The sequence below is a fragment of the Hyaena hyaena genome, unplaced genomic scaffold, assembly GCF_003009895.1.
Source record: "Hyaena hyaena isolate Hyena2069 unplaced genomic scaffold, ASM300989v1 scaffold_663, whole genome shotgun sequence".
NCBI classification, from domain to species: Eukaryota; Metazoa; Chordata; class Mammalia; order Carnivora; family Hyaenidae; genus Hyaena; species Hyaena hyaena.
Genome location: NW_024081296.1, coordinates 777,256 through 804,045, shown reverse-complemented (window position 1 = coordinate 804,045; position 26,790 = coordinate 777,256). Strand labels below are relative to the sequence as shown.

Here is a 26,790-nt window from a genome sequence, read left to right as displayed (position 1 = left end):
GAAATTAAAAGAAAATTATAGGGGCCTTATTTAGCACCTTTGAAAGTATTCTGCCTTGGTTTTCAACTTTCTCAGATTTCTTCACACATTGGAAGTGGTTTCAGCAATGCCGTTTGTGAGGTTATGCACCTGAATACTGTTCTCTGTTATGTCTATAAAACAGGAAATGTAACTGACTAGACTAAAAACTAAAGCAAGCAAATCTACACTATATTCTTATCCAATATTCTAATCTTTTTCCAACAGTCCTTAGTAATCCACACTTGTTAGATCCACCACAGAGCAACATTCTGACTAATGGGCATCCAATGGAAATAAGTAAAACCTAAACCTAAAAGGGTGTTTTCCAGACTAACAATAATCAATGGCAACTATAACTTTCCCAGGCTGATCTGCGTTCCTATTTTGCTCTCAAATGATGTTTTTATGAATATCAATTAAACAGTAGCATCTGAGTACCTAGAAAAATGGTAAATTCATTCACAAGTTTAGGATGGAGAGGATACATACATTCTCGATTTTTTTAAATCATTTTGCTTCTCTCTGTATCTCTTAATTAGGAATAATTATTTATCAAGTGTCTTACCTTAACAAACATTGACCCACATAATGTATGCCCTTGTGCATTCATCAAAGAAGGCTTTGCTATCTAAACAAAACTGAAAGAAAAAGAAATGCCTAATCAGATATTCATATTTTAGGTTTTCACAATGCCAAGTACATGGACAAAACTAGTCACTGTATTTTACTTCTTAGGTTAGGGGTGTTTTTCACATTTGATATTGTCTGGACATAAGCACTGATTGTGTAGCAGAAGAATATTACTTATAGCACCTGTAAAAACAGTAACTTGCCATGATTCTTTCTGGAACTGGGTTTCCCTTGATACCTGTCAAATCTGTGGGATGCTTGCTTCATTAACCACTCTTATTCTCTCAATTGACATTTGATGTTTAGGATTAATCATATTTTTATTGTCCCTTAACCAAACTAATAAACACATTCATATAGGGGTGCCTGGGTGGTTAAGCTGGTTGAGTGTCCAACTTCAGCTGGGGTTATGATCTTCTAGTTCATGGGTTCAAACCCCGCGCCAGACTCTGTGCTGACAGTTCGGAGCTTGGAGCCTGCTTCATATTCTGTGTCTCCCTCTCTCTCTCTGCTCCTCCCTTGTTCATGCTCTGTCTCCCTCCCTCCCTCTCTCACTCTCTCTCTCTCAAGAATAAATAAACATTAAAAAATAAAAATAGAAAAATAAAAATGAACACACTCATACATACACAGACATAACACATGTATGTACACACACATGATCCAAATATTCATAAAGGTTATTGGAAGGCCTTGTGATATTTTTAACTGAGATTTTCAAGCTGACTTCATTTCAATATGGTACTTTCACTAACTGCAAACCCTCTACCAATAATTTTTATTATCCAAACGATAGAGGGCATGAATTGTAAAATATCATAAACATCCTAAAATGTTTTCATTGTAGGAATGACTGTGCCACTCAAAGAAAATCAAATAAAATATCTTAATTTACAAAATTAATTTTGCACTTAATGCAATTTTCATATTTCTTCTACTTTGGCCACTTTAATTCAACAAAGACCACTGGTTATTTTACCTTTCGATTTCCTCCTCATTATATGAACATGCTTTCTAATATTTTGCATGACATCAAAAACAAGATACAACACTAAAATTTATATGGAGTATCATTTGCATATAAACCATTGGCTCACACAGTTTCTGAGTTAATGTTATACTAGGTATTTACTGTATCTCAATTTTACCTTGGCATACAGGGAAGACAAACTATAAAATTCTATACTTCCCCATGTATATAACATATTATTACCTGGAAAATGAGAAATACATAACTCTCTGTAGAAATGCAGCAAATTTTCATGGTGTCCAGAACTTTCAGATCTAACATTGCCTTAAGAAAAAGTGAATATGTTGTTTGGAGCTTTCCTTGTAGGATGTTATTAATGCTGTGGAATAAAACAGTTAAGGTGGGTTTTTCTTTGGGGGGGGGGTGTTTATTTTTTAAATGAAACTGAGCTTTAAATGTCTGAGTCTAGAAGATCAAACAGACAAAATCAGTTGGTGCAAGACACAGTAAAACAAGTGAAAACAGATTTAAATTAAAACTTTTTTCTTCCATATGACTTTTTTCATGGCATCTTTAACATCCTTATTTCTTAGAGAGTAGATTAAAGGATTCAGCATAGGTGTGAACAAAATGTAACATACTGAAGCCACTTTACGAAGTTCAGGGTTGTTGGGAGGTGTGAGATAGACAAAGGAGACAGTCCCATAGAGCAAACTTACAACTCCCAGGTGGGAACTGCAAGTGGAGAAGGCTTTCTTCCTCCCTTCACTGGAGCGGATTTTTAAAACTGCCGACACAATATACATGTAAGACACCACAATAACAACTATTGTGGGCAAAATAATGAGGACAGCCAAACTAAATGACACCATCTTATTCATAAAGATATTGGAACAAGAGATCTTCTCAATTGGGTTTGAATCACAGTAGAAGTGATCAATGACTCGGGAAGCACAGAAAGACATTGAGAATGTTACACTGATTTGAAGGATGGAACTGACCCAGCCACAGAGATAGGAACCAGCCACCAACTGGATACAGAGGCTTCTTGACATGCGGACAGTGTAGAGGAGTGGATTGCAGATGGCGATGAAGCGGTCATAGGCCATGGCTGCTAGGACAAAGGCCTCTGTGACCATGAAAAGTGCATAAAGAAACAGCTGAGCCACACAGCCTGCAAAGGATATGGTCTTTTTTTGAGACAGGATGTTGACCATGGCTTTGGGTACAATAACAGTGGAGTAGGAGAGGTCAATGATGGAGAGGTTGCCTAGGAAGAAATACATTGGTGTGTTCAGCCGGGGATCGCTCACAATGATGCCAATCATGCTAAGGTTCCCCAGAAGGACCATCCCATAAACAATCAGGAATAGTAGGAAGAGGAGACTGTGGAGCTCTGGACGGACCCTGATGCCTACAAGAATGAAGTCAGTCACTTCTGAGTGGTTGTCTCCTCCCTTGTCACCCATGGCAAATTTCTGCTTAAAAGTACAACAGAAAGTCAACAAATAAAGCTTCCACTATTTCTCTATCATCACACATAACACTTCACATTAAAAAGACCTCGTAGTTGACAGAATACTTTCAAATCTATTATACCATTAAGTTTACACACATGAGCAAATTAAAGAGAGATACTAGACTTGCCTAAGGTAATACAACATGTTAAGGTTACACAACAGGAATTTGACCTCAAAGTAAATATTTTTTATTCAAGGTTACTGTTAATTTCAACACAACAAAATTTGATACTTCCATGTATCTAACTACCTTGTCATATGATGGTTTGTGAGATGACATTTGTGATTTCAAAAGACTAAAGCCTAACTCTTTATATGAAGAAAAAGACAATTTGTTAAATTTGATTTATAAGTTTATAATTTTATACTTACTTTCATAATAATACTTTGCTTCAACACAGTAATAAAAATAATTAATGAAAGAAAAGGAAGTTAAAAGTTCATTTCAAGAACTTTCTATCAAAAGGAGCTCTTACAACACCAAGTAAGTTCCTAAAGACTTAATTGTTTTATTTGAGATCTTTAGAAATAAAATCAGACTTCAACTTCTAGGAATAATCTAATTTCAAGTGAGAAACTAAAGTGTTATCGATGCCTTTATGAGTTTTATCCTGTAAAATTTATTGATACTGTGGCTCTCAAGTAAATCTGTCAAGAAATCCATTTCATCTCCACCTTCTGAACTTGAAAGAAAGTTAGAAACTTCAAAGTGAGTAACACATCAAAAGGCTACCTGTATAAAAGAATACATTAGATAGACAGCAAGTTTTATTCAACTCTTAACCTGATAGGAAAAGCTCAGTAGATTTGAAAATAAATTTGATTTTCTAGCAGCATCTAAATTAACCTATTTGGTTTTGGGTGACCTGCTAAGCAACCAAGGCAACTTTAGTTCATTTGAAATATTTTTTGTTATTTTTCTATGAAACAACACACTCGCTGTCAATTAAGAACGGACCTCACACATCTTTTCTTCTTTGGTGGCATTTAAACCAAGTGTCATTATGTTTTCTAGGAGAGGTATGAATAATGAAAACCAGCAAATAATTCACAAAATGTCTTTACTAAACTTAAAATGAGTGATAGAGCAGTAATCAAAATTAGAAAGTATTCAGTTTCTCCTTGACTTTCTATCCTTCTTCAATTGTAAGAAGGTTACATTTTTGTTTTTCAATTATCTACAAAAATCCCTCATATCCAAAAGCTTTTATGACTTTGCTTCAATTGTTGCCTCCCCCAATAACTTTGTCAAAGAAGGACATGAAATTAATTCATATACATTCAAAACGGGGGGGGAGAATATTAATGAAATATATTACTATTCTCACTCCTCACTCCACTGAACCATCATATGTTTGAAACCCATTCAAGTAATTGTACAGTAATTTGGTATTAGGAAGTGGTGGAATAAATCAGGTTTGCAAGTTAACATACATGAGGATGATTATATTTTATTCTAGAACTAATAGAATGAAGCTTTTTTTTTTTTTTTTAATGCATAAAGCTGAATACAGTAGTTTCAAGCACCAGTCATCATTTTCTGGTTTGGTTGGAATGGGAAAAAGAGGATGGTTAAAGAAAATAAGAAGCCCTTTTAAGACATGCTAAAATTTTTTCACACATAACCCTTCTTTTTGCAAGGAGGCACAAGTTTAATAGATCTTGATTTTTGGTCTTATTTAAAAAGGAGGAAAGGCGGGAGCCTGAGTGGCTCAGTCGGTTAAACAGGTGACTTCAGCTCAGGTCATGATCTCATGGTTCATGGATTCAAGTTTCACATCAGCCTCTGTGCTGACAGCTCAGAGCCTGGAGCCTGCTTCAGATTCTGTGTCTCCTTCTCTCTCTGCCCCTTCCCTGCTCAAGTGCCATCTCTTAAAAATAAATAAACATTGATGGGGCGCCTGGGTGGCTTAGTCGGTTAAGCGTCCAACTTTCGCTTAGGTCATGATCTCGCGGTTCGTGGGTTCGAGCCCCGCGTCGGGCTCTGTGCTGACTGCCAGCTCAGAGCCTGGAGCCTGTTTCAGAGTCTGTGTCTCCCTCTCTCTGACCCTCCCCTGCTCACGCTGTCTCTCTCTCTCTCCTAAAAATAAATAAAACATTAAAAATAAATAAATAAATAAATAAATAAACATTGAAAAAAATTTTTTAAGGAGGAGGGGGTTGGAGAAGGAGATGGAGATAGATCAGGAGAAAAACTCCTCAGTCCATATACCAAATCAAATGTTACTTTTTTGACACTATATCAATAAAAATAACCTATTAATATTTCAAAGATATACATTTTCATCTATTATCCATGGATGTGTTTATTCAATATTTTTGAGCAGCAATTCTGTGCCAACTATTGTGCTTATCACTGAATATGAAGATAAAAAGAACTGAATGCAATACTAATTTATGGCATGAAGTGATACTGGATACGAAATATTTATTATGACAGTAGAATTACATGTAATGCATTACTAAATGCTCAGTAATAAATTCACTGCTAGCTTTTGAAATAACACATTTTTTACAGTTTTATTATTTATTTCTGAGAGAGAAAGTGAGAGAGAGAGGGAGAGAAAGAGCCAAGTGGAGGAGGATCAGAGAAAGAGGGAGACACAGAATCCAAAGCAGGCTTTAGTCTCTGAGCTGTCAGCACAGAGACCGAAGTGGGGCTTTAACTCATGACCATGAGATCATGGCCTGAGCTGAAACTGGATACTTAACTGACTGAGCCACCTAGGCACCCCAAGAACACATTTTTTAAAATGTTTTAAAATTTTTTCTTAAATGCCAAACTAAGGATAATAAAACTTTTACCTATGAGGGTCTATGACCACAGCAGCCTTAGTATAGGCAATCCTCACATTAAATGCTCCATATTATATTCTGACCAAACTGGGTCACAATTCTTGGTTCAGAAAATGTCAATGTACCTCTAAGGAAAAGGTGATGAATCTAACCTAGAGTAATAAAATATAGTAAGATAATATTTTTTATTGCTTTTATACAAAATTACATAATATGGATGATGAAAGATTCACCTCTGTTCATAAATGAATGAATGAAAGAAATGCTCTTTCTTCAAGCAATGGAATATAAATCACCGGGATTTCTTCTCACCTTAATAATCTTTAATTTATGGCATACCATATTCTGATACTCAAAAAATATCTTTTAAGCATATAGAAAATGCCTATGGCTATTTTATGTGACAAAAATAGATATGATTGCTTTATAATTATTCTTTAAAAGTTTTTTTAATGTTTATTTATTTTGAGACAAACAGAATGCAGTGGGAAGGGGCTGAGAGAGAAGACACAGAATCTGAAGCAGGCTCCAAGCTGTTAGCATAGACCCCGACACGGTTCAAACCCAATGACAGTGAGATCATGACCGGAGCCAAAGTCGGCTGCCCAACCAACTGAGCCACCCAGGTGCCTTGCTTTATAATTATTCTTACCTGAACTTTTATACTTCTTTTCTATCTTGTGAACTTTTTCCTGTGACTCTGCAGAAATTCAAATTATTTTTCTTTCAGCCTAGGAAAGAAGATGTAGTTTAAGTATAAAACTATCAATGACAATGCCCAAAAGTAAACATCTCAAACAATGTTTTATCCCCAATAGAATAACAACCTCCTTAAGCATGGCCTGACCATGTTCTTTGTTAATGGCACTACCCATAGGTCCATAAGGTCCTATTACCTATTATTAAAGTTTGCTCTTTCTTTTATATAATTTTGCTTGAAAACCTGTTGTATTTGTCTTCCTGAACACTGAGTGAAGATGATAGACTAGGAATCTTTCTCTTAGAGAATTATGGGTATTTCTCTACCAAAATTGAAAGAAGAGACAATAAATCTATGAAATCACACTGCATGAAAATCTCTGCGTCCATGCTGACATGTTTTGCCGGCCTTGGAATGAATATGGGGGCACAATGGAAATTTAAGACCAGTAACAGAGTCCCCAGTCCCTGACGACCTACAAAAATAGCAGCAACCAGAATCAATGGTAGCCGTAGTTTCTTCCAATCCCATGAAACTATTTCAGAGAATTGCAGCATAAAGTTTTAAAATAAAGAAATAAAGTTTTTGGAGTAAGGAGTTCCTCTGAGAGAGAACTGAAAATAAGTCAATTATAATTTTGTAACAAGGGCAAACTCCAGGGCCATCCCATGAGGACTAAGTGAGGAGCACTTGTTGAATACTCTTGGGACAATTACAAAGTTATTTTGGACAAGACTCCTTGTTAGAAAGTTTTTTCTTCATATGATGCTACAGTTTGCTCGTCTGTAACATCTACACACCTGATTGTTTTCTTTGTAACTTCTACCCACCTTTCAAAGCCTCTACTCAAAATTCTGCTTTTGAAGTAACATTGAATATCTCCATTTGATCCTCTAAAATGTTTTAAATGTTTGCTTATTTTTGAGAGAGAGACAGACAGAGCACAGGAGGAGGAGGGGCAGAAAGAGAAGGAGACCAAATCTGAGGCAGGCTCCAGGCTCCGAGTTGTTAGCACAGAGCCCAGTGCAGGGCTCTGAGATCATGACCTGAGCTGAAGTCAGATGCTTAACTGACTGAGCCATCCAGATGCCCCTCCATTTGATCCTCTAAATGACATCCTTTCAAAATTTAAAAAAACAAATATACTATTGCCCTGTAGTTTTCTTATTTCTGGATTCAATGTCCTTATTTTTTATTTAGATCTTCTTTCAACAGTATTAAATGATTACTATCTGGGCAGTGTCTGTCAAACAATCCATTGCCACTATTTGATAACGGGCTGCACATAATCTATCCCCTTGAAATATCACTCCCTAATTACTTGTGATTTGTCATTCTTTTAGGGCATATAAGACTGAAAGTTTTTTAGCATATTGCCTCTTAGTAATCTTGCAGGTAAAAGAGACTTGTTTTGCTTTGTTCCATTTTGGCCTTACGTGAATGGCTCCTAAGCCTGATGTTCCCTGTTCTTATTCTGTGGATTTTTCCTACACCGTCTTCTATCTGTTCCACTATCCCTCGCAGTTTGCAGCATTTTATATTTCACCTCCTTTTATATTTTAGACTGTTGGCTTTAGCCTATATTTCCGTTATAAAACTCACTTCAAATATATTTGTGGACCCTGTAATATTAGTGAGTTCTACATGTTTTTAGACATGTAGATTACATCATATAACCTTCTAATTCTTCACTGACATGATTTTTGGACAGAAATAATTCAAGATTGCTTGAGAACTCTTCCCTACATGTTTGTGAAGATCTGTTAATCAATATAGGAAATGTATACTTGTTAAATCACTGTAAATCCAGCCTTTTTTCACATACTCTAAAATAGCTCATTAAAATACAAATACATTATATGATAAAATTCAAAATGACTAATGGTAACAATTTTAATGAGCTCCTAGCCTATTTATTAAATCACTGTAACTAACAACACAATTTTTCTATAATATAAGAAAATTTTTTTAATCCCGTACTTAAAATAAGGTGTACAGTATAGTGATTTAACACTTCCATACATTACCCAGTGCTCTTCGCAAGTGCCCTCCTTAATCCCCATTACTTATTTCCACCCTTTTCCACTCTGGTAACCATCAATTTGTTCCCTATAGTTAAGGGTCTGTTTCTTGGCTTACCTCTATCTCTTTTTTTCCCTTTGCCCATTTGTTTTGTTTCTTAAATTCCAACTATGAGTGAAATCATATGGTATTTGTCTTTCTCTGGATTACTTATTTCTACTTAGCGTAATACTTTAGCTTAATCCATGTCATTGCAAATAGCAAGATTTCATTCTTTTTTATAGCTGAGTAATATTCTACCGTGTGTGTGTGTGTGTGTGTGTGTGGTACACACCAAATCTTCCTTATACATTCATCAATCAATGGACATTTAGGCTGTTGCCATAATTCAACTATTGTGAATAATGCTGCTGTAAAGAGTGAGGTGCATGTGCCCCTTCCAATCAATATTTTCATGCCCTTTTGGTAAATACCTAGTAGTGCAATTGATGGATCTAGGATAGTTCTATTTTTAACTTTTTGAAGAACCTCCATACTGTTTTCCACAGTAGCTGCGCCCATTTGTATTCCCACCAGCAGTGTAAGAGAGTTCCCCTTTCTCCACATCCTCACCGATATCTGTTGTTTCCTGTGTTGTTAATTTCAGCCATTCTGAAAGGCCTGAGATGGTATTTTGTGATGGCTTTGATTTGTATTTTCCTGAATATGAGTGATATTGAGAATCTTTTCATGTGTCTGCTAGCCATCTGGATTTCCTCTATGGAAAAGTCTATTCATTTCTTCTTCTCATTTCTTAACAGGATTGTTTTTTGGGGTGTTCAGTTTCATAAGTTCTTTATAGATTTTGGATACTAACCCTTTATCTGATATGTCATTTGGAAATATATTCTCCCATTCTGTCGGTTGTCTTTTAGTTTTGTTGATTGTTTCCTTCACTGCGCAGAAGCTTTTTATCTCGATGAACTCCTGATAGTTCATTTTTGCATTTGTTTCTACTGCCTCCAGAGATGTGTCTAGTAATAAGTTGCTACAGCCAGCATTAAAGAGGTTGCTGCCTGTTCTCCTGAAGGATTTTGATGGTTTCTTGTCTCATATTTAGGTCTTTCATCTATTTTGAATTTATTTTTGTGTATGGTGTAAGAAAGTGGCCCAAGTTCATTCTTCTGCATATCGGGGTCCAGTTGTCCCAGCACCATTTGTTGAAGAGACTGTCTTTTTCCAACTGAATATTCTTTCCTGCTTTGTCAAAAATTAGTTGATCGTATAGTTATGGGTCCATTTCTGAGTTTCCTATTCTGTTCCATTGACCTATAAGTCTATTTATGTGTCCATACCTCATGGTCTTGATGACTACAGCTTTGTAATATAGCTTCAAGTCTGGAATTGTAATGACTCCAGCTTTGCTTTTCTTTTTCAAAATTGTTTTGGCTATTTGGGATCTTTTGTGGGTCCATGAAATTGTAGAATTGTTTGTTTTAACTCCATGAAAAATACTGGTGGTACTTTGATAGGAGTTGCCTTAAATGTATAGATTGCTTTGAGTATTATAGACATCTTAACAATATTTATTCTTCCAATCCATTAGCATGGAATGTTGCTCCTTTTTTTTTTTGAGTCATCACCAATGTCTTTCATAAGTGTTTTGTAGTTTTTAGAGTACAGATCTTTTACTTCTTTGGTTAGGTTTTCCCTATGGGTTTTCATGCAATTGTAAATGTGATTGATTCCTTGATTTCTCTTTATGCTGCCTCATTATTGGTTTATAGAAATGCAATAGACTTCTGAACTTTGATTTTATATCCTGTGACTGTGCAAAATTTGTATAACAGTTCTAGTAATTTTTTGATAGAGTCTTTCAGGTTTTCTACATAGAGTATCATGTCATCTGCAAATCATGAAAGTTTGACTTCTTCATTGCTAATTTAGATTCCTTTCATTACTTTTTGTTGTCTGATTGATGAGGTTAGGACATCCAATACTATGTTAAATAACATATGAGATGAGAGTGGACATCCCTGCCTTGTTCCTGACCTGAGAGGGAAAGGTCTCAATTTTTCCCTATTGAGGATAATATTATCTGTGGATATTTTGTATACAGTCTTTATGATGTTGAGGTATGTTCCATCTGTCCTTACATTATTGAGGATTTTTATCAAGAATGTATGCAGTATTTTGTTAAATGTTTTTCTGCATCTATTGAGAAGATCATATACCTCTTATCCTTGCTTGTATTAATGGGTGTATCACATTGATTGACCTGTGACTACTGAATGACCCTGGCAGCCCAGGAATAAATCCCACTTGATTGTGGTGAATAATTCTTTAAGTGAACTATTGGATTTGATTTGCCAGTATCTTGTTGAGAATTTTTGCATCCATCTTTATCAGGGACTTTGGCCTGTAATTCTCATTTTAGTGGGATCTTTGCCTGGTTTTGGAATTAAGGTAATGCTGGCCTCATAGAATGAGTTTGGAAGTTTTCCTTCAATTTCCATTTTTTGGAACTGTTTGAGAAGAATATATATTAATTCTTCTTTAAATGCTTTGTAGAATTCCCCTGGAAGTCATCTGGCACTGGACTTTTGTTTGTTGGGGAATTTTTAATTACTGATTCAATATCATTGCTGGTTAGGGTCTGTTCAAACTTTCCATTTCTTTCTTTCAGTTTCAGTTTTGGTAGTTTATATGTTTCTTAAAATATATCCATTTATGCCATATTGCCCAATTTGTTCAGCATATAATTTTTCATAATATTCTCTCATAATTATTTATATTTCTGAGGTATTGGTTGTGATCTGTCCTCTCTCATTTGTGATTTTACTTATTTGAATGTTTTTTCTTTTTTTTTATAAGTCTGGCTAGGGGTTTATCAATTTTATTAATTTTTTCTAAGAACCAGCTTTTAGTCTCACTGATCTATTTTGGTGGGGGTTTTGCTTGTTTATTTGTTTCTATATCATTTATTTCTGCTCTAATCTTTATTATTTCCCTTCTACTGGCTTTAGGCTTTATTTATTTTCTAGTTCCTTTAGATGTAGAGTTACACTGTGTATAACTTTTGGTTGTTTGAGGCAAACCTGTATTGCTATATACTCCCTCATTTTTGGCCACCTTTGCTGCATCACAAAGGTTCTGGACTACCATGTGTTCATTTTCACTTTTTAATTTCCTTTTTAGTTTTCTGGTTAACCCATTCATTCTTTAGTAGGATGTTCTTTAACCTCCATGTATCTGAGGGTTTTCCAAAATTTTTCTTGTGGTTGACTTCAAGCTTCATAATGCTGTGGTTGGAAAATGTGCATGGTATGATTTCAATCTTTTTGTACTTGTTGAGGCTTGATTTGTGACCTAGGGTGTGATCTAGTTTGGAGAATGTCCCACGTGCACTTGAAAAGAATGTGTGTTCTGTTGCTTTAAGATGAAATGTTCTGAATGTATCTGTTAAGTCCATCCAGTCCACTGTTTCATTCAAAGCCACTGATTCCTTGTTGGTATTCTGCTTAGAAGATCTGTCCATTGGGGCACCTGGGTGGCTTAGTCGGTTAAGCATCCGACTTTCGCTTGGGTCATGATCTCGCGGTTCGTGGGTTCGGCCCCACATTGGGCTCTGTGCTGACTGCCGGCTCAGAGCCTGGAGCCTGTTTCAGTCTGTGACTCCCTCTCTCTCTGACCCTCCCCTGCTCAGGCTGTCTCTCTCTCTCTCTCCTAGAAATAAATAAAACATTAAAAAAAATAAAAAAATAAAAAAGATCTGTCCATTGATGTAAATGTGGTGCTAAAGTTACCTATTATTGTTTTGTTATAAATGTGTTTATGTTTGTTATTTTATATATTTGGGTGCTCCCAAGTTGTCAGCATAAATATTTATAATTGTTAGGTGTTCTTGTTGGGTAAACCCCTTTGTTAGTATGTAGTGCCCTTCTTTCATCTCTAGTCGTAACTAGTCTTTGGTTTAAAATCTAGTTCATCTGATATGAGTACTGCTACTCTGGCTTTCTTTTGACATGCATTAGCATTATAGATTGTTCTCCATCCCCTTACTTTCAAACTGCTGATGTCTTTGGGTCTAAAATGAGTCTCTTGTAGGCAGCATATGGATTGGTCTTTTTTTTTTTTTTTTTTTAACCATTCTGATACCCTATGTCTTTTGATTGGAGCATTTATTACATTTACATTCAGAGTGATAATTAATAGATATGAATTTAGTGCCAGTTATTACCTATAAAGTCGGTGATTCTGTAGGTTTTCTCTCTTCCTTTCTAATCTTTGTTGCTTTTGGTCTTTCTTTCCTACTCAAAGAGTCCTCTTTAATATTTCTTGCAGAGCTGATATAATAGTCATGAACTCCTTTAGATCTTGTTTGTCTGGGAAACTCTGTCTCTCCTATTCTGAATGCAGCCTTGCTGGATAAAGTGTTCTTGGCTCCAAATCTTTTTCCATTCAAGCACATTGAATATATCAGGCCACTCCTTTCTCCCCTGCTAAGTTTCTGTGAAGAGATCTGTTGCTAATCTGATTTGTCTTCATGTATAGATTAGGGATTTCTTTTCCTTTGCTGCTTTTAAGATTCTTTCCTTATCTCTGTATTTTGCAAATTTTGCCATATCTTGGTGTTGGTCTACTTTTGTTAATTTTGATAGGAGTTCTCTGTGCCTCCTGGATTTGGAGATCTGTTTCTTTCCCCAGGTTAGGAAAGTTTTCAGCTCTAATTTGTTCAAATAAACTTTCTTCCCCCTTTTTTCTCTCCTCTTCTTATGAGACTCCTAAAATATGAATGTTATTGTGTTTTATAGAGTCACTGAGTTCCCCAAGTCTACGTTCATAACCCAATATTTTTCTTTCCCTCTTCTTTTCAGCTTCATTATTTTCCATAATTTTATCTTCTATATCACTAATTCATTCCTATGCTTCTTCTGTTCTTGTGCTCATTACACTGAGTCTATTTTGCCTCTCAGTTATAGCATTTTTTATTTCAGCCTGACTAGTTTTTAGTTCTTCTTTCTCTGCAATAAAGGACTTCCTGTTTTCCTCTATGCTTTTCTCAAGCCCAGCTTATTATTGTTGTTTTAAATTCTTGTTCTGGAACAAGAATTACTTATATCTGTTTTGAGTAGACCCCTGGTTGTGACCTCTTCTTGTTCTTTCATTTGGGATGAATTCTTCCATCTTGGCATTTTGCCTAGATCTCTGTCTTCTGCGTGTTAGGAAAGCTGGTTATGTTTCCTGCTCCTGTGAGTAATGGCTATATTAAGAAGAGGTCAGAGTGCCTGGGTGGTTGATTCTTGATTTTTACTTAGGTCATGATCTTGCAGTCATGAGATCAAGCCCCATGTTGGGCTGACAGCACAGAACCTTCCTGGGATTTTCTCTCCCTTCTTCTCTGCCTCTCCCATGTTTGTGTGCTGTCCTTTTTTTGTGTGCTCTCTCTCTCTCTCCCTCCTTCCCTCTCTCTCAAAATAAATATTTTTTAAAGAGGTCATATACTGGCCAGGGTGTGGTGCTTCAGGAAGTTTTTGTGGTGTATGCTGTATGCACTCTGCTGATGTGTTTTGGCTGTTCTTTCTCTCAGATCAGTCCTCTGCAGAGTTTCTCCTTGCCTGCCTTGGGAAGTGTTTGGACTTTATCCACTGTGCAGCAAGTTTTAACTAGGTATATTTTGATCTGCTTATTAAAATAGACTAGATCCTATTTTCCTTAGAGCTGAAGTTTTGCAACACTCTATGGCCAGTAGACTTGTTGGGTTCAGTGCTTGTGCTGGTCTTCTGTGAGAGGGGCTCACTACTGCTTTGATTCTCAGTCATACTTGCCCTAATTCAGAAGCTCCTGCAGGCTGCAGGGTTGGGGGGGCTTGGTGTAAGCAGCTCAAGCCTCCACTGTTAGTTCTGTGCCACTCATTGAAATCCTTCCATGCTGATGGGCAGGGATAAAAATGGCATCCGTTTTCTCTCTTGTCCCTAGAGAGGGGAGTTCAAGTCTGCCATTGTTAGGGAAGCCCTCAAGAAGAGCAAACATTCTTACCTCTTCTGTCCCAGGCTTCTATCAGATCCTTGCCTTCACCATGTCTGTGTCCAAGCCATCTGCCCACCAAGTGGCCCAGTGCTCCTGTGTTTTATCTCAGGCACACCAACTGGGTTTCAAAACTCCAAATTTTAGGAATCCATGCTGATCTTCTGGGGGAGGGTCTCACCATGCTAGGGCTAGCGTCAGTTTGTCCTACAAGGGCAACCACACAACTGCATACAGTCTTGGGGTTTGTATCAAAGGGCAACAATAAAACCCAGTGTCCAGGTTGGCTGCCCCCAGCAGCTATTAAATGAGGCAACTCAATGGTGCCTGCCAGCTCTTTTGACCCGTGAGAGGCAGTGTCATTTCTCCCAGGTGCACTCCAAGAAGGGGAACTGTTCACAGTACAACCTTGGGGAATCCTCAGATTATTATGTCCACTCCCAGGCTTCTGCCCCTTCTCCACAGGAGCACCTCTTTGCCCGCCCGGCTCCACCCTGGCAATGGTGCAGATTTCTAATGAGCTCCACTACTTATAAAAATTTGTCATTATCAGCCCCTCTTATTTTCTCCGTCAGTGGTTTTGGGGAAGTGTTTTTCTTGTGCAATGCACTGCACCCTGTGTGCTCTCTCTCTCTCTCTCTCCTCTCTGTCTCTCTCTCTCTCTCTCCCTGATCAGGGCTGTCTCCCTTATGCAGCACCAGTGATTCTTTTCTCCCCAAATCATGTCTCCGCACCTCTTACCTTCCACGAGGTAGCCTCTTTTCTCCAACTGTGCAGTTTGTTCTCTCAGTCCTCAGATCAATTCATGGATGTTCAGAATGATTAGATATTTATCTACATGTGTCTGAGGGACAAGGTAAGCATAAAGTCCTCCTACTACTCCACCATCTGAATTAGGATTCCCATGTCCCTCCTTTCTTAAGAATATTTGCTAGCTCACAATTTTTATTTAACAAATTTGACTTTTTATTACTCTCCAAATTATAACCTCATGCAATCAATGGGCTGTCTCACTTTGAATCCACTCATCTTGCTCTGTCTAAGCTTAGCACCCTGACTTTAATTATCCCTGATTCTTTCTCCTTGAGTCCAGTTCGAAATCCTAGCAACATCTAACACTCACTTCAGATCTGTGTACTATATACCATTGTTTTGCTATAGTAACTATTTTAGCCACTTCTTCATACTCTTTTTCAATATAATTATAGTTATCCCTACATATTATAGTACCTGCCTATACTTTGATTACTTCATACATATAATTTTTCATTCCCAACTGGATTTTGAGCTACCTTAGATAGAATGCATTGCTTTGCAAGGCCTTTAGCATCTACCACAATTTGGACTGCATCATAAAGACTCATTTATTGTTTATTTATTGAATGCATTTATATTTCTTTATTCTAAAAAAGATTTTGGAGTAACATGCAGCAACGGCAGTGAAAAAATTATATATTAAATGTATTGAAAACTCAGCTTGTGTAAAGCATTTTTCTAAGCACTTTTACATAGACTGCATATTTTAATTCTAAAATAATGTTATCTACTAATGTCTTATGTACTACTTTTGTCATTACAGAGATGATAAAACTGAGGCGTAGAACAACTTAATATCAATGGGAGGAGCCCACTCTAACTCAGGAATTCCAGCTTCAAAAACAATATTCTTAACCTCTTGATCCAAATAAGCAATTTGTAATAGCTGCAATGGTGATTATAGGCACAAATTATATATTTACAAAACACTTAAGCTTTTCAGAACTGGGAAGATTAATTCTGTGTTCTAATGAAAGCATAGAATGGTGATATTTAAGCTTTCTCTGTGCCATATATTAAATTTCATCAATTTTTTTTCATTTTTTACTTGAAAATCACCACCATATCCATCCCTTCTTACCTATTTTTACTGCTACATTGGTTATCCAAGTTTGAAGACATTCTTCCCCAATCTAAATCTCATACTGAAACTAAACGAGTGGATCAAGTAGTATCCTACTTATAGCTGAAGAACATAGTAAAAATTCGTGTTTGTGAAAAAACTTATTGTACATCTGCACTGGGGTAGTACTTCAGAATCTTCAAGAAAAAGGGCAGAATTTTTTTCATTAGTTTTTGGATCTTTTCCAAATAATAACCAGAATTCAGATTTATTATACAAAGTCCTGGAGTAATATCAGTGAGACTTTTTTTTGAGAATAGAAACTTTGCAAGTAAATGTTAGCAGTCACTTACTCTGATGTGTCCACTTTTCTGAAGAGCACGCATTTCTAAAATTTTTAAATGTTTTTTTGTTTTTGAGAGTTAGAGAGAGAGTGGGGGAGGGGCAGAGAGTGAGGAAGACACAGAATCCAAGCAGGCTCCAGGCTCTGAGCCGTCAGCACAGAGCCTAATGCCGGGCTCAAATTCACGAATCACGAGATCACAACCTGAGCTGAAGTCAGTTTAACCAACTGAGCCACCCAGGAGCCCCAAGTAGCATGCACATTTCTATATGCTTACTTGCATATGTTAGTTACCAAAAAATATATATATCTCCAGATAATAGAGTGGATGACATTAAATTAGCTTAAAAGGAGATAAAATGCAGTTCTACTCTATCACATTTAGGATCAAAATCTGATGTGACAAAGACCCTGCATGGCTGTGAATATGAATTTTAAGATGGAGACTTTGAAACAGCATAAACCCTGTCTCTAGCACACAATGAGTTCACCAAATGTTTATATAATTAAAGATCCTAAAAATTATGTTGAAATTATGCAGCTTAACCCACACTTGAAGTAAAAGGCCAATGACATGTCATAGAAAATGAATGATAAAAAAACAATGTAACAAATAAAATTAATAAATAGGTAAAAATTGAATTTAAAACTTGTTTCTATATATCTTTTCCCCCTTTTCTATATTTTCCTCTTTAAAGGAAAAATAAGAGACACCTGGATGGCTCAGTCGGTTAAGCATCTGACTTCAGTTCAGGTCACCATCTCGCAGTTTGTGAGTTCGAGCAACACGTCAGGCTCTGTGCTGACAGCTACAGATTCTGCGTCTCCCTCTCTCTCTGTTCCTTCACAACTCACACTCTTTCTCTCTCTCAAAAATAAATATTTTTAAAAAAATTATATTTATACAGATATATGCAGACACACTAGTGTTAAAAGTAGATTGTCTCTGTAAGTAAGCTTTTATGTGTAATATGTATTTTATGTTTTGAATAGAAAAGTTTTACATAAGATACTATTAATTTAATAATGTAGCCACTGAGGTATTACTTATTTAAAAGGCTAATAGAAGTTGTAGACTTAGACCATGCTTGGCATATTTCTCCATGATGGCACCGATAGGCAAATACAGATCGACAGATTAAAGGAAAGGAGTGGTGTGTGAAGCTAATAAAACGGATATTTTAGCCAGAAGTATACACATGATATACACCACATATCAAAATAGATGTCATATCATGATGTAAAATTCACCAAAGAAGTGGGTAAATACCTATGTCACAACTTAAAACATATCATGTATAGGGAGCTTGCTCAACAAAAAGCACCTACACTAGCAGAACAGAACTAAGCTTCAATCCTCTCTTTCTTTGTGTAGAATTCTCTCCCATCTTGCTAACCTTCCATAGTTAGAGTGTAGGAAAGCAAAAGGAAAGAAGGGAAGTTCTTATTTGATGGATTCTGTTATTATGATCCACCAAAGCTGCTCACACACCTCATAAATCTTGAAAAAATGACTATTTCACTAATGGATGGAAAATGGACTCTTTTTCCCAGCTTCTCAGTATCTCTCCCCTGTGGTTCTCTTGGATCTATGTGTCCATCATCACATGAATGAATAACTGAGGGAGGTAGGGGGGAGGGGGGATGGGCATAGAGGAGGGCACTCGTGGGGATGAGCACTGGGTGTTTTGTGGAAACTAATTTGACAATAAACTATTTGTAAAAAAAAAAAAAAGTGACCCCTATAAACAAAAGAATATTATTCAGCCATTAAGAAGGAAATCCTTGATGATTATAGCTTTGTAGTAGAGGCTAAAGTCTGGGATGGTGATGCCTCACATTTTGGTTTTATTCTTCAATATTACTTTGGCTATTCGGGGCCTTTTGTGATTCCATACAAATTTTAGGATAGTTTGTCCTAGTTTTGAGAAGAATGCTGGTGCAATTTTGATTGGGATTGCATTGAATATGTAGATTGCTTTGGGTAGTAATGACATTTTAACTATATTTATTCTTCTGATCCATGAGCATGGAATGTTTTTCCATTTCTTTGTGTCTTCTTCAATTTCCTTCATAAGTTTTCTATAGTTTTCATCATACAGATCTCTTATATCTTTGGTTAGGTTTATTCCTAGATATTTTATGGTTTTTTGTTTAATTGTGAATGGGATCTGTTGCTTCATTGTAGGTGTATAAAAATGCAACCTATTTCTGGTTGTAGCCCCTCTGGAAAACAATGTGGAGTTTCCTCAAAAAATTAACAGTAGAACTCCCCTAAGACCCAGCAATATCACTGCTAGGAATTTACCCAAGGGATATAGGAGTGCTGATGCATAGGGGCACATGGACCCCAATGTTCATAGCAGCACTCTCAACAATAGCCAAAGCATGGAAACAGCCTAAGTGTTCATCAGCTGACGAATGGATCAAGAAGATGTGGTTTATCTATACAATGGAATACTACATGGCAGTGAGAAAGAATGAAATCTGGCCATGTGTAGCAACATGGATGGACCTTGAGGGTGTTATGCTAAGCGAAATAAGTCAGGCAGAGAAAGACAAATACCATATGTTTGTACATATAGGTGGATTAGGAGGAAGCTAACGGAGGACCATGGGGGAGAAGAAGGGGAAAAATAGTTGGAGAGAGGGAGAGGCAAACCATGAGAGACTCTTGAATGCTGAGAACAAACTGAGGGCTGATGGGGGTGGGGGAGAGGGGAAGAGGGGTGATGGGCATGGAGGAGGGTACTGGTGGGGATGAGCACTGGGTGTTATATGGAAACCAACTTGACAATAAACTACTAATAAAAAAAAAAGACAGAAATCCTGCATTTGTGACAACAGGAGTGAACCGTGGGGACATTATGCTATGAGAAATAAGTCAGACAGAGAAAGACAAATACTATGCGATCTTACTTAGATGTGTAATTTTTTAAAAACCGAACATAAGCAGAGTAGAATGATGGTTGCCAGAGGCTGAGAGGTGGGGAAATTGTTGAGGGTAGTCAAATGGTGCCAACTTCTGGTTATGAGAAAGTTCTGGAGACTTACTAAACTGTATGCTGCCTATAATTAATAGTACTCTACTGTATACCTGAACATTGCTGATAGAATAGATCTTATATATTCTTACCACACACACACAAAAAAAAATTAAATAATTGGGGTGCCTGGGTGGCTCAGTTGGTTATGTGTCCGACTTCAGCTCAGGTCATGATCTCACGGTTCGTGGGTTCGAGCCCCACATCGGGCTCTGTGCTGACAGCTAGCTCAGAGCCTACTTTGGATTCTGTTTCTCCCTCTCTCTCTGACCCTCCCCTGCTCACACTGTTTCTCTCTCTCTCTCTCTCTCTCTGTATCAGAAATAAATAATAAAATAAAAACCAATAAATAATTATGTGAGGTGATGGATTTTTTCAACTAATCATTTCATAATGTACACATATATCAAATCATCATTCTTTGCACCTTAAACATATACAATGTTACATGTCAAACATATCATAACAACACTGGAAAGCAATAACAACAAAAGCCAATATTTAGGTATTATGATAGAAAGTCAATGTATCTTAAGCTGCATTAACATACACACGTATTCATATTGAAATAAGGAAATGATCATGAACTGTTTGTTTGTTTGTTTGTTTAAATGGAGTTGAATAATGGAGATTGTGTGCCTGGAAATTCCTAAGATCATTGAAAAAGTGACAAACTATTCCTGGTCTCTGATATGTAAGATTCTTCTGAGCATTTTCTCAGTCATTAAAATGTACTACTAGTTCAGAGTGGCTCTCCCACTAACTTGATTTTCACTGAACTTCAGTCAGGGGGAGTGAGATTGGGAGCATCTGAGGGGAAGATACCTGTTACTGTGTGTGGCTGCTCTAGGGGCCGTCCCTTCAGTGAGCATACTCTGTGGCCTTGAAGAGAGACTCTGGGCTCATCAAATACTCCTTCTAGAGCTCTTATGGGTGCCAGTAACATGACATGGCCAAAAATCCACACTGTGGCAAACATGGAGTGTGTTGTACAAATTTAATACAATGTGAATGAAATCTCTGTGTAAGTAAAAAGAAGAAGAAGAAGAAGAAGAAGAAGAAGAAGAAGAAGAAGAAGAAGAAGAAGAAGAAGAAAGAAGAAGAAGAAGAAGAAAAGAATTTAAAAAAAGAAAGAAAAAAAGAAAGATCCCTTAACAGACTAAAGCTTCCCTCATAATAATGTGGTGTGTCTATATTGGTTTATATTATTGCTCAGTATCCAATGTGTTAGAGGGACCAAAGATTAACTTTATATTATTCTCTCAGTTATACATCACTGACTTGTTTTCAAATTAGCAAACCTCTCTTTCCCTCTGTTTCTGTCTCTGTCTCCTTTTCATATACAACTTTGGAACTATACTTGGAACTGTACTCATAGATACTTCTCTCCCCCAACTCAGAATCACAGCACATGAGCCCCTCTTCCCAGTGGCTCTGGTAGATGTAGGAAAGGGGCTCTGGCCCAAAGGCTGTGCAGCTAAGGGACTTCACCAGGGCAGAAAGAGGGAATGAACTGGGAGTGTCATGGCCAGAAATCTATAGCATTCCAGGAAGCCTAAGCACCAAGACAATGGAAGTTTCTGTTGTATAACCCTGGGCCCAATGCTTAGGGGTAGCAATTAGTGATGCCACTCTCATTTCCACACATCGATTTCTGGACCCATGAATCCTGGCTATGGAAGAAACAGGACCATTCATTGGATGCTGATTCAGAGCATATATAGCCTCCTGGAGAACCTTGCTCCAGCCCTGCAAGGTAGTGTCACCTAGCTGGTGATATAAATAGGTCTTCCATAGGCCATTGCACCATTTCAGCAGAACAGCTGTTTCAGCGTGGTGGGAAACATGTGAAGACCAGAGAATTCCATTAGGATGGGCATGTTGCTGACCTCTTTTTGCTATGAAGTGAGTTCACTAATCAGAAGCAATGCTGTATGTAATACCATGATGGTAAATAAGGTATTCTCTTTCTCCGTGAATGGTAGCAAGGGCAGAAGCTTTATCCTCAGGGAAGGTGAATGCATATCTAGAATGTCTACTCCAGTAAGAACAAAGCTCTGCCCCTTCCTTGATGGAAACAGTCCATTGTTACCACCAACCTGCTACTAGGTAGCTGGTTGACTACCTCAGGGAAAGGGACCACGTTGGGGACTCAGTCTTAGTCTCTGCTGCTAACAGATTAAGCATTCAGCAGTAGCCCTAATAGGTCAGCCTGGTGAGTGGAAGTCCATATTGCTGAGCCCATGAAAAACTTCATCCTTGCCACCATGGCCACTTTGTTCCTGAGATTGTTAGGCAATGACAGGGTGGCTAGGGAAAGATGCTGATTAATGTCCAAAGAATGGGCTATCCTATTCACTTGATTATTAAAATCTTCCTCTGCTAAGGTCATCCTAAGGTGAGCATTCCCATGGGACACAAATGTCTTCACACTTCTTGCCCATTCAGAGACATCTTTTCACATAACTTTTCCCAAAACTTCCTTGTCACAAATTTTCCAATCGTGTTGGAAATCTTCTAAGTGCCAAGCCATTTAGAGAAACCACTGGACACAGCCAATGAACTTGTATATAATGGCATGTCTGGCCACTTCTTCTAAGAAACGTGAACAAAGATATGCACTGTTTGAAGTTCTTCCCACTGGGAAGATTTTTCTTCACTATTGTCCTTCAGGAATGCCCCAGAAAGAGGCTGTAGAACTACAGCCATCCATTTTGAGGTGGTTCTTGCACATCAGGCAGAAACATCTGTAAGCGAGCCCAAGACTCTTTTCCTCTGTCAGTTGATCACAGAGAACTCCCCATGAAGCCAGAAGTGCAGGTTGGGAGAGAAAGCCAGTGTAGCAGGAATGGGAAACATGGGTCTTTGGCTACTTCTTCAGGTTATTTTCTTGTGCCTTCAGGGCCTGCTTGAGCCTGATCACATATTTACCATCTCCATTTGAGGATGGAGCACATCCAACTTTATGGCTTGGCAAGTCAGACAAATACCCGGTTTATGGCTGTTAACTGAGGTTGCGTGGTAATCTTCAGTCTTTACGAAGGTCCAGTAACACACCAAGAGCTGTTTCTCAAAGGAGAGTTGTTATCTGCATAATATGGCAGGACTTTGCTCCAAAATCCTAAGGGTATTTGCTATGACTCATCTATAGGGACCTGCCAAAGGCTGCAAGCAGAATCTCTATCTGCTTTTCAAGTATCACTGGATCTGCTGGGTCATGTGGCCCGAGTGGCCAGGCAGCCTACACCAGCAGCCTGGACATGTTGCCCAGCTTTCTCCTATTCTTGGCCCCACCCAAAACTAGCAGCTTTTCAGGTCACTCCATAAATGGGCCGGAGTAACAAACCCAAATAAGGAATAAGCTGTCTCCAAAATTCCAAAAGACCCATTAGGTGTTGTGCCTCTTCTCTGGCTTCAAGAGGGGCTGGATGCAACAAAATATTTTTCATCTCAGAAGGGATATCTTGATATGCCACACACCCAGGAAATTTCATTGAGGTAGAAGGCTTCTGAATTTTAACTGGATATATTTCCCCCCTCTGCCATGCAAATGTCTTACCAATAACTCTCTAGTAGTTGCTACTCCTTTACCCCTATATCCAATCAACTTAATGGTATCAGTATAATGGAACAGTGTGATATCTCATGGAAAAGAGAGGTGTCAAGACCCCTTCCAACTAAATTATGGCAAAGGGCTAGAGAGCTGATGTTCTCCTGAGGTAGGACATAGTACTGAACCTGTATTGCTGGCCTTTCAAACTGCAAACAAACTGTTTCCTATGATCTTTTCTAAGAGCTATGGAAAACAAGCACTTGACCTACCTGGATTTTTAAAAAAAATAATCTTACCAGATAATCCGGACTCTGCCGCTTGGCTTTTCTGGTCTAGTGAGTCCAATAGAGCTACATTTTACAATAGATCAAATGCCTGGTAAAGTTAATGATACGCCCCAATAAGATTTTAAATAAAAAGAATCTCACATTTTGAAACAAAGCTTTTTCTTCTTCTAAAATCAATTATGGGGCACCTGGGTGGCTCAGTTGGTTAAGCATCTAACTCTTGGTTTCAGCTCAGGTCATGATCTCACAGTTCCTGGGTTCAAGGAGCATGACAGCATTCCGTCTGCCGATAGTGCAGAGCCTGCTTGGGATTTCTCTCTCCCATTCTTTCTGCCCCTCCCCCACTCACATGCATGCTCAGTCGCTCTCTCAATAAATAAATAAATAAACTTAAAAAATCAAATACTATGTTGATAACAAGTCTGCTTTTCAAAAGGGTTCTACTGGAGCCTGAATGCTTGCTCATAACGCACCATACAATGTTGGAATCTGAGCTGCTCACTCAAACTGAGCATTTTAAGCTGAATCATAAAGTAGGCATTTCCAGAAATAGTCCCCATCACCCATTTTATTAGCAGAACTGAAAACTAACAGAGCCTAAAATCATAGGCAATTTCTATTAACAGGCTATTCACTCTCCCAACACAACTGCTCTGTCACATGGTTGGCCAGTAACACATATCTATGACTTCGTTGAGTTTTCTATGAAAATTGACTTAGAAAAAAAATCAGGCTTGCTTTCCAGATTCCTTGTCTTTTCAAGTACCTGATTATATATTTATAAAGAAATACCTTTATAAAACAGAATCATCTGTTGAATTACCACTACTTCAGTTGAGACAAATCATTATAAAATTATGAAGCTACCCATCATTATCCAATTATTTTCTTCAATTATATGACCATTAATTAAAAAATTAATGTTTTTACACTGATCACCAGAATATACTGTTTAAGGAGTGAGGAGTAAATATATGGATGGTATCTCTCATTTATACCAGAAGACCCATTTAAAAATATCAGATTCCTATGTCTAGGGCTCTGATATCTATTGGCTTACCCATTAGAGGACATAATGTCCTCTACCAAGAGACATAATGTATTTCAGTTGAATTAAAAGTAGCAGTTAACATGCATACTGATTTTAGATTCCAAATGCCACTAGACAAAGAAGTGGATTATGAATAGATTGAGATTATTAACTCTGAATATCAAGGGAAATACAAAGGTTGCTATAAGGTGGAGAAGGAAAAATCTGGATTTTTAAAGGTGATTTAAGTCACCTTTTTTTATTATTATATCTAATGATAATGGCTAGTGAACATGATGTGGGACACACTGGACATTGGACACTGATAGATATTAGAAGTTACCATGAGTGTCTGAGACTGCTCAACATTCCACGAAAGTAATTTTTCATCCTACTAAATTGCATCCTCCTTTACCTATTAGCATAAAGTTATACCTAGGAAGAGTGAGTATATTTCTTTTGTAGAATGGCTACAAATTGCATTGATGCTGAAGATATAACCCTGCTTTTAGGGAAGAGTAAATGATGAATTGGTACTACTCATGAAGTGAAAATAATTCATTGTGGGATAGCAAACTTAAAGGGTTCATAAATGACTCAAGTTTGACCCCATATTAAAAGCAAATAAGAGTGAAACAATGAAAGGGCGCATTAATGAGAAAATCGCAAATAGAATTAATATAAAGCTTTTTTCTTCCACAGGATTTTTCCCAAGGCTTGTTTGACATCCTTGTTTCTTAGAGAGTAGATCAGAGGGTTTAACATGGGTGTGACCAATATGTAAAATACTGAAGCCACTTTGCGCAGTTCAGGATTGCTCGGAGGTGTGAGATACACAAAGGAGACAGTCCCATAGAGCAAACTTACCACTCCCAAATGGGAGCTACAGGTGGAGAAGGCTTTCTTTCTCCCTTCACTGGAAGGGATCTTCAAGACTGTGGTCACAATGTACATGTAAGATACTACAATAACAACTATTGTAGGCAGAATAATGAAGGCAGCCAAACTAAGAGACACCATCTTATTGACAGAGAGATTCGAACAGGAGATCTTCTCAATTTGGTAAGAATCACAGTAGAAGTGATCAATGACTCAGGAAGCACAGAAGGACACTGAGAATGTTGTGCTGACTTGGAGGATGGAACTGAGCCAGCCACAGAGATAGGAACCAGCCACCAGCTGAGTGCAAAGACGTCTTGACATGTGCACACTGTAAAGAAGAGGGTTGCAAATGGCGATGAAGCGGTCATAGGCCATGTCTGCCAGGATTAATTCTTCTGTTACTATGAATATTGCATAAATTAATATCTGTGCTTTACATCCTTCAAAGGAGATAGTCTTTTTCTCAGACAGGAAGTTGACCATGGCTTTCGGGGCAATAACAGTGGAGTAGGAGAGGTCAATGAAGGAGAGATTGCCTAGAAAGAAATACATTGGTGTGTTCAGCTGGGAGTCAGTCACAATGATTGCCATCATACTAATGTTCCCCAAAAGGACCATGACATAGGCCAGCAGGAATATGAGGAAGAGGAGACTGTGGAGCTCTGGACGGACCCTGAAGCCTACAAGAATGAAGTCAGTTACATCTGAGTGGTTGCCTGCTCCCTTGTCACCCATGGCAAGAACCTGATAAGAAGTACAAAAAAAGGTTAAAAATTAAACTTTGTATCTATTTACTAGTATCATAAAATATTCTTTTTCTCAGAGTGTCTTGGTGGCTTAGTCGGTTGAGGTTCTGACTTCGCCTCAGGTCATGATCTCACAGTTTGTGGGTTCGAGCCCTGGGTCAGGTACTGTACTGACAGCTAGCTCAGAGCCTGAAGCCTGCTTTGGATTCTGTGTCTCCCTCTCTTTCTCGGCCCCTCCCTCACTCATGCTCCATCCTCTGTCTCTCAGAAATAAATAAATGTTAAAAAATTTTTAACATTCTTTTTCTCCTGTGGAAGACATTGAAATTTGTGTTATCCAATTGTGTTAAGTATGATTTGC

The 26,790-nt window shown here is 37.7% G+C and overlaps 2 protein-coding genes across 2 annotated transcripts; both read right to left on the bottom strand.

Moving 5' to 3' along the window:
• Positions 1-2,148: 2,148 nt before the first annotated feature.
• Positions 2,149-3,090, bottom strand: LOC120220014 (olfactory receptor 9K2-like). The gene has a single exon (XM_039216969.1). The coding sequence runs from the start codon at positions 3,088-3,090 to the stop codon at positions 2,149-2,151; it is 942 nt and encodes a 313-aa protein (XP_039072900.1).
• A 22,386-nt stretch (positions 3,091-25,476) lies between these two features.
• Positions 25,477-26,418, bottom strand: LOC120220023 (olfactory receptor 9K2-like). The gene is given in 1 exon segment (XM_039216977.1): positions 25,477-26,418. A coding segment is annotated over 1 exon segment (942 nt).
• Between the last annotated feature and the right edge of the window lie 372 nt (positions 26,419-26,790).